This window comes from Chrysochloris asiatica, unplaced genomic scaffold (assembly GCF_000296735.1).
Source record: "Chrysochloris asiatica unplaced genomic scaffold, ChrAsi1.0 scaffold00160, whole genome shotgun sequence".
Taxonomy (NCBI): domain Eukaryota; kingdom Metazoa; phylum Chordata; class Mammalia; order Afrosoricida; family Chrysochloridae; genus Chrysochloris; species Chrysochloris asiatica.
Genome location: NW_006408678.1, coordinates 6,084,492 through 6,098,397, shown reverse-complemented (window position 1 = coordinate 6,098,397; position 13,906 = coordinate 6,084,492). Strand labels below are relative to the sequence as shown.

At 40.4% G+C, this 13,906-nt stretch overlaps 1 protein-coding gene across 1 annotated transcript in view; it reads left to right on the top strand.

Moving 5' to 3' along the window:
- The window catches only part of UTP20 (UTP20, small subunit (SSU) processome component, homolog (yeast)), a 120,546-nt gene that overhangs the window by 63,377 nt on the left and 43,263 nt on the right, over positions 1-13,906 (top strand). Inside the window, exons 26-29 of the mRNA XM_006871125.1 lie at positions 998-1,164; positions 6,347-6,555; positions 12,058-12,201; positions 13,418-13,497. Coding sequence (XP_006871187.1) covers positions 998-1,164; positions 6,347-6,555; positions 12,058-12,201; positions 13,418-13,497 — 600 coding nt within the window. The remainder of the gene's footprint in view (positions 1-997; positions 1,165-6,346; positions 6,556-12,057; positions 12,202-13,417; positions 13,498-13,906) is intronic.

The window sequence follows — 13,906 nt, the reverse complement described above, 5'->3', positions numbered from 1 at the left end:
AGATTAGTGTGTAGCTTTATTTTTATTCATTGATTTGTTTCAGTATCATCATCATTCCAGCTTTATAAATAAGAAAGGATAGTTTCCTTTTTTCTCTCTATTAAGGTGCTGAATGATAAGTATTGGACTGGTAACTGCAAGGTTGGAGGTTCAAATCCCAGAAGCTGCTTCTTAGGAACCCTATGCAGGGTTGCTATAAGTTGGAACCAACTTGATGGCACTTAACAACAACATAAAACTTTACAGCATGGAAATTATGTTTTCCTTCAAAGTTTAAAGAATTCACCAGTAAGACTCTGGTGTGGTGGTGTGGGATCAACACTGGACTGTGAAACACAAGGTCAGCTGTTCAAATCCACCAGCCACTCCTTGGAAAACCTGTACAGGGTCACTTTGAGTTGGAACTGACTCTATGGCACTTAACAACGAAAGACTGTATGAGCTCATCTCCTGTTACTATTGGTCTACCCAAGTTTTCTTTTTATATTCTGTTTGCTAATTTATATTTGTTCTTTCTAGAAAAATTATCCATTTAACTCATGTCTTTTCCTTTTTACTTGATTTTTATTTCTTTTTCGTTGTTTTTGGTCTGTAGTTGTATGTTTGTTTTTCATGTCCTTGTAATTGTTATGTCCATATTTTTCTTTACCCTTGGTTAGACTAACCGTTGACCTGTGTGTACTTTATTGATTTTTTACCCCTCACACAAAGAATAACCTTCTGTCTTGATCAGTTCCCATTTTTGTTTGTTTGTTTCAGAAGTATTGGTTTCTGGCCATTGTCTTTTCTATTTCTGTTTTATCTCCTATATCTCTTACCTTTGTTTTATTGTTACTTTTCTGGCATCCTAGGTTAAATCCTATTTTCTTCCTTGTTGTTTTATAATGAATCCATTGTTTAGTTTCAATTCTTGCCTTTTGGAAAAAAAGCAAAGAACTAATACTGTGTTGTAGAATTAATGTGCAAACGCGTAATGAATGCTCTGCTGACTTTGTAGAATTTTGTATGGTCGGATGAAGAACAAGACTGGGACTAAAACTCAGGGGAAATCTGCTTCCGGCACCCGTATGTCCATTGTGCTGAGGTTCCTTGCTGGCACTCAGCCTGAGGAGATCCAGATATTCTTAGACCTGCTGTTTGAACCTGTGAAGCACTTCAAGGATGGTAACTATCACCTTTCACCCACATTTGAGTAGTCCTTGTTTGCTATAGGCCTCTTACGTCTCTGATTAAGTGCCCATGCTCCTGACGTCTTTGTAAGAGAGTTGCTCCGCCTAACCTCAGTGGTGACCTTGCCATTGCAGCACACATCATTGACTGTTGGGTGAAATTGGGTGAAGCTCACAAATTACCTGAGGGCTCTCAGCCTCTGTGCATTACTAAGGCCCTGACTAGAAAATGTGTCCTTTTTATCATACATTTGGGCTATTTGAAAAATGAATACTTATCCATATACAAGCAAAGATTTCTTAAAGGAAATTTCAAGCATACTGCAAAATTCATCTTATTTGTTTGGGTATTTGTCCATTCACTGAGTCATTCATTTATTAAATAATGACCTTTTGCATGCCCTAGATACTCTGCTAAATTGAAAGTAGAAAAATAAGCAATTATCCTTTACCCTAAAAACCTTACAATCTCAACGTGGTTTAAATGGTATATACAATGAGCTCTAACGACCTCTGGTAGTATAGTGGTTAGGAGTTGGGCTGCTAACCTCAAGGTCAGCAGTTTGAAACTACCAGCTGTTCTGTGGGAGAAAGATGAGACTTTCTGCTCCCGTAAAGGTTTACAGCCTCGGAAACCGTGGGGTCTCTAAGAGTGGGATCTGACTCCACAGCACACCACCACCACAATGAGCTCTAATGCTAGATGGTATGTACTATGTTATGCAGTGTTACTAATTAATATTGACTAACATTTATGGCCACGCCTGGTTTGCTAGTTTGTCACACTGTGGTGTCTTTCATGGCACTGTGAAAGCTATGCCAGTGACAGTTCCAGTACCGGCAGGGACACCCATGGTGGAAAGTTCAGTGTTGCTTCCAGACTAAGACAGCTGGGAACTGCCTAGTAACCTACTGAGAACGGTATGATTAACAGCCCACAGATGAGTCCCTCAAGTTGAAATGCACTCAAAAAATGACTGGGGAACTTCTCCTCTACCAAGTAAAGCTGACTTTAATGATGTGGATGGAGTAAAGCTTTCAGAATTTTCATTTGTTGATGTGACATGACATGAGAAAAAAAACTATAAACATCCTTAATAATTTGAATGTGGAATATACAAAGTATGAAACTAGGAAAATTGTAAATTACCAAAAGTGAAATGGACTGCTGGAAGATCATTGTTGTAAGCATTCATGAGCTGAAATAGACTGATACTAGCCATTTTGAATTAGACCATCTGCAGGTTATATGCTGGAATACAAGGTCAGTTTGAACCACAAGGTTGAAAGTTCAAGATCACCAGCTGCTCCTTAGAAACCCTATACAGGGTCACTATGAGTTGGAACTGACTCAAAAGCACGCAACAACAGATGGTGTGCCATGCTGTGAACAGTACATTAAACATCTTTCCTGAAGTACAACATTAACAGTGATGTTGTTGTTTGGTGCCATTGAGTCAGTACCAACTCATAGCTACCTTATGCACCACAGAACAAAACACTGCCGGATTCTGGACCACCTCACTATTGCCATGCTTGAGCCCATCGATGCTACCACTTGGCCAGTCCATCTCCACTCTGGTCCTCTGTGGCCATGTCACTGCCTCTGAACCCAGGAGTTCCCAGGTCTTGCTGTACCATCCAGGTCTCCACCTGGGTTCAGAGGGGTCTATTGAATGTGGTCGGACTTAGCTCACAACTTCATTGCTATTTTTTTTCCCCTCTTCTCCTTATCGGTGATCAGCGTGGTCACCAGCCAGACCACCTGCCTTCTCATGTAATTCCCCTTGAGTCTCAGTCTTGGAAGGGAGTTTGCTCTGATGGTGAAACTTGCTCTTAAATGTAGAGTAGTTAAAGTGAATGGAAGAAATGATGAAGTGAAAGAACGAACAGAAGATTTCAAAGAACAGCTCAAGAAGATAAAGTATTAAAATGAAATATGCCAAGATATAAAGTTAGAAAACCAAAAGGGAAGAATAACTCAGCATTTCTCAAGATAAAATAACTGAAGAATAAACTCAAGCCTAGGTTTTCCATATTAAAAGAATCTATGGGCAAAATGGAATCCTGGGGTGTGGCACTGTAGGATAAGTACTGAACTACAAAGTTCCTTTGAACCACAAGGTTAGCAGTTCAAACTTACCAGCCATTGTGTAGAAACTCTATACAGGGTTGCTGTGAGTTGGAATGAATTCGATGGCACTTAACAACAACATGGGCAAAATGGAGTCCTGGTGTAGTTGCTGTAGGGCTGCTAACCACAAGGTTGGTGGTTCAAATCCATGTGCCGCTCTTTAGAAACCCTATGTAGGGTCACTGTAAGTCAGAACTGATTCGAGGATACTTAACAACAAGAACATGCATATGATATGGGGAGCATCATAAGAAGATGGAAAAAATACTCAGAATCACTGTACTATAAAGAACTGGCTGATGCTCAACCTTTTCATGAGGTAACATATGATCAAGAATTGATGGTATTGATGGAAGAAGTCTAAGCTGCACTGAAGGCATTGGTATAAAAGGAGACTCCAGAGATGTGTCAACAAATTAATGAAATGCTGCAAACAGTTATCTGTGCCAAGAAATTCAAATCTGTACACTTCTTGCCCTTTCCAAAGAAAGGTAATCCAATGGAGTACCGATATTATCAAATAATACAATTACTATCACACACAAGTAAAAGTTTGCTGAAGATAATTTTAAAATGTTTGCAAGAGTATATCAACAAGGAACTGCCAAAAATTCAAGGCAGATTCTGAAGGGACATGGATCAAGGAATATCATTACTGATATCATATTCATCTTAATTGAAATCAGAGAATACCAGAGAGATCTTTTCCTATGTTTTTCATGACCACATAATCAAGACATTGTGGCTCATGACAAAGGATAGGAATTCTAGAACACTTAATTTTGCTCACACAAAGCCTGTACATAGACCATTTATTCAAATAGAACAAGGGGATGCTGCTTGGTTTAAAATAAGGGACGTTGCACTCACCATACTGATTCAGTACGTTTGTTGAGCACATAATACTAGAAGCTGGACTATATGAGGTACTACACAGCATCAGTATTGAAGGAAGACTCATGAAGAATCTGTCATGTGTAAATGACACAACTTTAATTGCTGAAAATGAAGTGGTCTTGAAATATTTACTAATGAAGATCAAAGACTATAGCCTTCAATATGAATTACACCCCAATGTAAACTCCAAGTGGACCAGTAAACACTGTCTTGGTAAATGGAGAAAAGATTGAAGCTGTCAAGGATTTCATTTTACTTGGGTCCATTATCAATGTCCATGATAGCAGCAGTGAAAAAAATCAAATAACATTTTGCATTGAGCAAATCTGCTACAAAAGACCTTGCAAGTGTTGAAAAGCACTGATGTTACTTTGAGGATTAAGGTCCACCCGATCTGAGCCAAGGTGTTTTCAGTCCCTTCAACTGCATCTAAAAGCTAAACACTGACTACGGAAAACGAAGGAAGAACTAATGCCTTTTAATTACGGTGTTGACTAAGAATATCTGTCTTAAAAGAAGTTACAGCCCTAATGCAGCTAGGATGGAGAGACTTTGTCTCAACTACTTTGGACATGTTATCAGGAGGGAGCAGTTCCTGGAGAAGAACATCATACTTGGTAAATTTTCGGCAAAAAAGAGAAAGCCTTTCAACAAGATGGATTGACACAGTTTTGCAAGAATGGGTTCAGATGCAGCTGTGAGCATCGTGCAGGGCCAGGCATTCCTTCGTTCTGGTATACATAAGGTCAATCCAGGACACTTCACAGTTAACATTTATTGGGTGTTCCCTTTGTGCCACGCACTATAATGGACTCTTTCACATACAACTCAGTTGATCCTCAGTCATATGTGATTCCTCACTGAATTACTCAGTTTAAGTAATGCTCAAACTGAAACACGGACGCATCAGTTTCTTGGTAACTTAGCAGGAGAGGAGTCCTGTTGGCACATTGTGTGAAGTCCTCAGCTGCTAAACAGAAAGTTGGTGGTTCTAACCCATGAGCCACTTCACAGGAGAAACCTAATGATCCACTCCATTAAAGATTGCAGCCTAGGAAACTCTACAGGCAGTTCTACTCTGCCATATAGGCTCAATATGAGTCAGAATTAACTTGATATAACGTAGGACAAGTCATCAAGAAAGTGGTGGAACTTTTCTTGAAACCACATCTTTCTGACTGTAAATCTATGTCAATCCTATAAGTGTTTGTCTTTAGACAAACTTAGATTTTTATTTACAGGGTATTATTATTGCACTTGTCTTGTGTTTTGCTGTGATCATGGTTGCAGCTGCTGGATAGGTTTTCATTTGATGTAATATCATGCTGTGAAGGCAGATGGTGCTGATGAATACAAACGTTTTTGTTGGAGGAGAGTTGGAGGTAGAGATAAATGATGGACCATGTAGATGAATGGACCATTCTGGGGGTACCATTTAAATCTGAATTAGTAAGTTCATGATCTGTTGCCATATGGTTTGAATTAAAGCTCAAGGACTAACAAGTCAAGTCTTTAAATTATGAAATCGATGTGGCTGTTTCTAAGGGAGTGTTGTTTTCTCTATTCACCATTGGGCTACAATAGAAACATTTGATTCTCAGCCTTCAGGGAGCTTATAATGTGGCAAGACCTTATCTGTGAAACTGCTAGCCTTAAGACAGCTCTGTGGGAGATGAGAGGGAGAAAACTATGTGGAAAGTTGCCATATGGAATGAAAGACTGCTAGTAACTCACATTTTGAGAGTGACTAGGATGAAAATTGAGTTTAGAGCCTTCATTTGTCACACATTTTCTCCCTTTATTCCTCAGTTTGTTTATTTATAAAGTGACTAGAGCAAAACCTGCCTTACCCAGCTCACTGAGTATTTGGTAAGAATCAAAAGGCAATAATAAATGAGGCAAGGACATGGTCCTAGAGAAAGCATATAAACAGTAAGTGCTGTGTTACTGAAGGACATGGTCCTAGAGAAAGCATATAAACAGTAAATGCTGTGTTACTGAAGTACATGGTCCTAGAGAAAGCATATAAACAGCAAATGCTGTGTTACTGAAGGGAAATTGAGAGGAATCTATTTACAAATGGTAACTGGCTACTATTTCTCTTTCTGTGATATATGTATTGTTTTTTGTTTATTTTTTTAACCAGGAGAGTGCCACTCTGCAGTCATCCAAGCAGTGAAAGATTTGGATTTGTCTAAAGTTCTTCCTTTGGGTCGGCAGCATGGTATCTTAAACAGCCTTGAAATCGTGCTGAAGAACATCAGTCATCTGATCAGTGCATACTTACCAAAGATTTTGCAGATACTGCTTTGTATGACAGCCACCGTGTCCCACATACTTGACCAACGGGAAAAGGTGAGCATCTCACTGTGGACGCTTTCTTAGGCAGTTATGAGTTATGTTTCACTTGGGAATTTGCTTGATGGCTGAATTACTAACACACTTCCAGGTTAAATAAATGACAAACAAATCCCTCGTGACCCTAGATACGGTTTCAGAGACTGTGCATCTTTAAACAGCCTCATCTTTTTCCCTTGGTGTGGCTAGAGGGTTTGAACCATCACCAGCTGCTCCTCGGAAACCCTATACAGGCTCACTATCTGTTGGAACCGACTCAGCAGCACTCAACAACAACCCTCATCCTTGTTATTTTGAGATAGAGTTACCTGGAGCTCTTTTAAGGGTAAATGGTTTCCTACTGTGAATGCAAAGCTGTGAAGAAAGATAAGTAGAAAGATTAGGCAGCATAAGCCAGCTGGGAAGTCATTTCAGAAGGTGTGGGATGCAGGAAATATCTCTTCAATCTTGTAAAAACAATGATTTTTGTGTTGTATTGACACATGGGGTGTGTGCATAAGTATACTCTTTGAAGTTTAGGAGAATTTACCACCTTATCGACTGAAGGCTTCTTAGAGAAAGTGGGGCTTGAAGTAAAGATCCGGGTTCTTTATTTCTGCCAATGACTCACTTTATGACAAACAGGCGCAGTTTGAATTGGGTAAAAATTCATTGCATTTGATTTATGGATGCATCCGTTGATCTGTCTCTGAAATCTGGTCAGTTTGCATATAAATTGGCAGCCAAACCGAAGCCAGGAGAAAGGTATGGCTCAGCTCATCTGTCTCCTCTTTCAGGATCCACTGTCCTCTGCAGCAGCCTGATGTATAGCCTCTGAAAATGACTCTTGCATATGCATTGCTCAGTTTTGTACTTTAGAGAGGTGGACAAATCCGATCCCTGTTATTCCACCTTGATGGAAACAGGAAAGCTGCCCTAAAGGAGCAGGCAGAACAGTCCTCAGACTAATTCAAGGCTGAGATTGAGATAGTTCATGTTTGCAACTGTCAAAGTAGAAACCTTGGAACATTGGGAACCACACTCAGAAGAGTATAGCCTCAGTAGACAAGGGGAAATAAACTACGGTTGTCCGAGTAGAGCTGTGTTCTTTAGGGTTTTCATTGGTGGTTTTGGAGGGAGATCGCCAGGACTTTCTTCTGAGGAACTTCTGAGTGACCTAGAACTGCCATGCTTTTGGTTAACAACCAGGTACATTATCCATTTGCACCACTCAGGGTCTCCATTGCCTCTGTTGTTGTTAAGTGCTGTTGAGTCAGTTCCGACTCCTGATGACTCTGTAGTGTTTCTGAAGAGCGGCTGGTGAGCTTGTGAGTCAAACTGAGCTTGCAATGGAGTGCTTACCCTACAGCGCCACACTAGGACTCCATAGGAAATACCTTCTTGTTGCAGTTAAGTGCCGTCGAGTTGATTCCGACTCACGGTGGCTGGTAGATTTGAACCACTGAACTCTCTCAGCCATGTTTATCCAATATCAGGACGCCATTGCCTCAGTTGTTGTTAAGTGCTGCCGAGCTGGTTCCAACTCAGCAACCCTGTATAGGGTTTCTGAGGAGCCTTTGGTGATTTTGAACTGCCGACCTGCATTTCAAACCACCCCTACAGTCCAATCCTATAGTGCCACACCAGGTCTCCATTGCCTTGTGGAGACCAAATTTGCCCTAGAATAAAAACTGCTCTGATTCTACTTTTTGAAGTTTAAAATAAGTTTTCAGTGATTTACATGAATACCAAAGTTAACGATGGCTGGCATCCAGTCAGATATTACCAACCATGTGAAAAAAGAACAGATAAACTAAAATAAATAAATAAATAAATAAATAGAAGCAGCAGACCCATAAATAGCACAGATTAGCCAAGATATTAAAAAAAAAAAGTATAAATCTGCTCAAGAAAGTGGAGGAAACCAAAAGCAGAGCGGCATCAAATAGGTAAATATGTAACATCAAACAAGCTCATGTGGCCCCGATGGAGGTAGACTGGTGAACCTTCACCAGGTTGATTGAGGTCTCTTCTCAGGAGGCGGTGTTTGAGCTTACGTCTGCCGTCTGAATTGTTGGTTTACCTGGCAGTTACTCTGTGATGCAGGCTTGTCTCCCCATCAGTAATCAGTGACTCAGAAGATGATTTATATAATTACACAGTTCATTAGTGAGATATTAAGCTCAGTGACAGATAAGAACTTTTTATTGTAATTCTTGAGTAAAGTTTATGGAATTCCTTGAGGCGCTGTCACGACTCGTATAATAATACTGCTCAAGTGAGTTCAAGTTCTAAGTTTACATGTTTGAACAAAGCGATACATGTACTGTATTATCTTTCGTATCTTTCAGGACATTGGCTGACCCTGAAACTTTATTGTGAAGGTTGTGGCTGGGGTTTTTGTTGTTGGGTGTGTTTGGGGGTTTAACAACAACAAGCAAGACAAAGCAGCCCTGGTGGCACAGTGTTGAAAGCATTTAGTTGTTAACTGAAAGGTTGGCAGTTTGAACCCACCGGCTGCTCCACAGGACGGGAAAAAGGTGTGACTTACCAATTCCATAAAAATGATAGCCTTGCAAACCCTGTGGGGCAGTTCTACTCATTCCCGTGAGCTGCAGGCTACACAATGGTATCAGTTTGGGCTTTTTGGGGTTTTGAACGAGGTACCTTGGGTATATTTACAAAAGGTAGCTCCTCTAGAATTTAGCGTTTTCTTAAATTGCACATTTTCAAAGATTTTCTCCAGCTCACTCAACAGTTGTAAACTGAGCTGCTGGCACTGTGATATAAAAATGAGTAAGATGATTAGATCCTACCAGAATGGAGCTTGCATTGGTGGGGCCAGCGTGGGGTGAGTCTTATGTGCTGGTGTGCTTTGTAATGTTCATTTGTTTTCAGGGTTCACAACACCATGTCTCCAGATACCAGAGACAGTGTTTCTCTTTCCCCAATGGTGATACAGTTAATGATGCAATGTTGCCAGTAGAATGAAAGCAAACAGAATGACTTGCAACGATGCCGCTTTCTCATGCTGGCCTGTCATCTCTTCTCTTCCTGCAACTTGTAGAATGAGATAATTAGCTAAAAAGTGGGTGGTCAGAATGTGATGGGAAGATGAGAGAACATGATTCCTCAGGCTGCCACCAAGATTGGTGTTTGTTCTGTTTCTTAATGTTCGGTTTCAGATTCTAATACTCTTTTTTATCAGGGTTATCAGAGTTTTATGGCAAATAACTTCCACTGAAGTCCTACTAGTTTTCATTATGGCCTCTTTGACTGTGAGCGTTATTTACTGTATTCGAGTGTTTGTGTTGTCTTTGTGAATGTCAAGGAGGCTTTTAGATTTTAATACAGTTAATAAAAGTCATGTGTAAAAGTTAAGTTGCCAAGTATATTAATCAGAGGGAGAGAGAACTGGAGGCGGGATCGTCCCTCCTTTTGTTTGTTTATTTTTTGCAGTATTCTGTGCTGAGAGAAATGTTTCTGAGGCCGTTATTTTCCCCTCTGCTAGTCCTAAACCTCTGCATCTTTAAGATCCTATGGAAGTTGTGCCTCTTCTTTGAAGCTTTACCCTCTCAAATTTATAGTAATCTCGCCCCTTATTGGCTAGCTTTGACACTTTGAATCAATCACATAATTTGAATACATTTTCCTTCAGTTATGTCTAAAGTTGAGGTCAGGACCAAGACGTTGAACCCACTGGTGGGGTGTCAATGAATGATTCTGCTCTGAATCTGAACATCATGACAATATACTTGTGATTTTATAATTCATGGGAGAGGGGAGGCCTGGAGAATTGACAGTACTCCTCATTAAGGAAAACAAAGTGTGCTGCTAATTCACACAGTCCGTATTCTTCCTTTAATTTACAGCTATAACTTGTCCCCACTTTTGAATGAGTTCCTTTCCATAGTTTGTGTTTACGTTGAATTTGTACATAAGTCAGAACAGTTTGTTAGGTTCAGTTATATCTTGGTGGTGATGGAGGTTATGTGCCGTGGAGTCGATTCCGACTCATAGCAACCCTGTACAGGGTTTCTGAGGCTATAAATCTTTACGGGAGCAGAAAGCCTTATCTTTCTCCCACGAAACAGCTGGTAGTTTCGAACTGCTGAGCTTGCAGTTCACAGCCTGATTCGTCACCACTATACACTATATCTTAGTGTCAGGCATATGTTTGTCTTCTTGTTGTTGTTAAGTGCCGTCGAGTTGGTTCTGGATCACAGCGACCCCATGTAGAGTTTCCAGGGAATGACTGATAAGTTTTAACATAGTATATCTCACTATGCACAAAAAGAATTAAGGAAATACATCCAGATACACTAAAACACCTTTAACTACATTATACAGTAATAATTTTAGATGCTGGTCATAAATAGCACTGATGTTTTGATGCTGGTTTGTTATTTCAAACCATTTTATGTACCCTTAGTTTTTAATGAGTTTTACAAGAGTTGCTTCATAACTATGGTTGGGAGTCAGACGTTTATAACCCAGGAACTGCCTGTATGTATGTTGAGATCTTCCTGTGCCTTAAGTAAATCTGTTCTTTAACTGGAGGCCTGGTGTAGCGCTGCAGGATAATACACTGGACTGCAAGGTTGGTTTGAAGTACAAGGTTGGTAGTTCAAGCTCAACAGCCACTCCCTGGAAACCCCATACAGTGTTACTATGAGTTGGAATAATTATGATGTAGAATTGGCTCGATGGTAGTGGATTTGGTTTTTGGTTAATTCTTTGAGCTATGCATATAACGTCTGCTATTCCTAATAAATTGTTTAGTGTCCTAGACTAATTTCAACAAGAGTAGTTTAAAAATAATTTTTTTTAAAGCCTGAATGTATGTATATTGTTGGTGTTAAGTACCGCCAAGTCGGTTTGAACCCATAGCGACCTTGTATAGGGTTTTCAAGGAGCACCTGGTGAGCTTGAACCGCCAGCCTTCTTACAGTCCAGTGCATTAACCCTCAGCACCACCCCGGACTCTATATGTGTATATTATATGTGTGTGTATGTGTGTATATATATATATATATATATAGACAGAAATAAAAGGGAGTTTCATTTTAAATGAAGGCTGTGTGTATGTGTCTAATCTGAGGCATTTTGTGATGGTATAAAGTTGGTTTTGAGTAAAATATTCTGTTCATGGGGGGGGCGGTCAGGATTTTATTAGAGACCATTATTTGAATAAAATGTGTGGATATAGAAGTGCTCCTCTAGCTGTGGTTTAGCATTTTCCTCAGGGCATTCTAGTGTGGTTTTACTGGCCACCAATAATGGTATACATCTCACCAGTTGATTTTTTTGTGTGTTTCTAAGTCTCCACTCTGCCTTCTTGCTTAAGGAGAAAAGCAATTGGACATGTTCCTTCGGAGTTCCGTAAAGAATCAGAGCCCACTACAACAGATTTAATAACAGAATTTTAAATCTGGTTTTTAGGCAGCTGAGCCAGAGTGCCTCCCTAAAGAGTTAGGGGTGAAAATGCCATTTTTCTAAAATCAGATCTTTGTTTTCTAGATACAACTGAGGCTTATTAATCCACTGAAAAATTTAAGACGTCTTGGAATCAAAATGATAACTGACATCTTTTTGGATTGGGAGTCATATCCATTCAGAACAGAAGAAATTGATGCTGTGTTTCATGGTGCAGTTTGGCCCCAGGTAAACCTTAATTTCTGCATTCTGCTCAGGAGCCTTCTTTTGCTTCCTTTATTACTGCCTTTCTACCAACTAAGTGTACCACCCTGACAACTGTTTAGCTGGTCTCTTTTCCATCAATCTCTTTGTATTTCTGAAAGTTTTAGGATGGCTTTCTTTGCTTCAAGGAGCCCTAGTGGCAGGCTGGGCAGTTTGAACCCACTAGCTGCTCTGTGGGAGAAAGAGAAGGCTGGCTGCTCCCACAAAGATTTACAGCCTCAGGAACCCTATGTAGGGTCGCTATGAGTTGGAATCAAGTTAATGGCAGTGGGTTTGGGTTGGGGTCATCTTAGCTTCTGTACAACAGGTATCGTCAAGTCAATTTTGACTTATAGCCACCTCATGTAGCAAAGTAGAGTTACCCATCATGTTTTATAGGCGATAATCTCTATAAGAGCAGGTGTTCCCTGGTCTTTTCTCTGTGGAGCCAGTGGGTGTGTTCAAACCACCAACCCTCAGCTAGAAGCTGAGCACCTAACTGTGGTGCCACCAGGACACCTTTCTCTACTGCACCTAATCTTCTCTGTTATTGTTCCAATTTTAGTGTGTGTGCTGCCCGAAGCAAGCACTGGACTGCAAACCACAAGGTCTGGCAGTTCAAACCAACCAACTGTTCCTTGGAAACCCAGGGCCATTTTGAGTTGAAACTGACTCAGTGGCACTTGTAACAACTCTGCTCAGGAACTTGTGTCTTCAGTGCCTTGGCTTTTACCCTTGAGGCTGATTTGGATGATCTTGTCTCAAGCAAATGTAACAGTGTTTGTAGCACCTGACCTAGTTGAGAAGCTGGTGTTTTTTTGCTTCTTTTCTTGTTGAGTTTCTCTGTTGATGATAACTGGTGTCAGGACTGAAGGAGAGACTTGATTTTAGGAAGGATTGTTTCTGACTACTGGAGCACTCAGTCTGTTCCAGCATCTGAAACCTAAACCACTGGATTCTGCTGTTAGTTCCTTTCCAATGTCCGTAACTTAACGCATCATCTTGACCATTTTCCTGTGTGGATGTTATTTTCAGTTACTTCATTTTTCCTCCATGTGTCCCTTAAATGAATCTCCTCCCCTTTGACTTTTTTTTTTGACATGTTTCTGTGCTTGTTCTGCTGCTTGGTGGTTTTGATGCTTTTTTCCTACAATTCTGTACATGTTTATATTTTCTGCTCTGCTTGTGTTTTCTTTCCTAGATCAGCAGACTTGGATCTGAGAGCCAATACTCTCCTACTCCTCTACTGAAGCTAATTAGTGTCTGGAGCAGAAATTCAAGGTATAACTTCCCCCACACCCCACCCCTTTATAAAGAGTTTGTTGTTAGGTGTTATCGAATCTGTTCCGTCTCATACCGACTCCATGCACAACAGAAGGAAACACTGCCTGGCCCTGAGGGATCCTCACAATCGTTATGCTTGAGACCATTAATGCTGCTGTTTTGCTGGTCCATTTGGTGAGGATCTTTCTCAAGCATGATATCCTTCTCCGGGGCATGATTACATAATTGAAATGGGAAAGAAGTCTCACCATCCTCACTTCTAAGGCGCGCTCTGGCTGAACTTCTCCCAACACAAATTGGTTTCTTCTTCTGGCAGTCCGTCGTACTTTCAGTATTCTTTTCCAAAATCACAACTGAAGTGCATCAATTCTTCTACGGTCTTTCTTATTCACTCTCCAACTTTCAT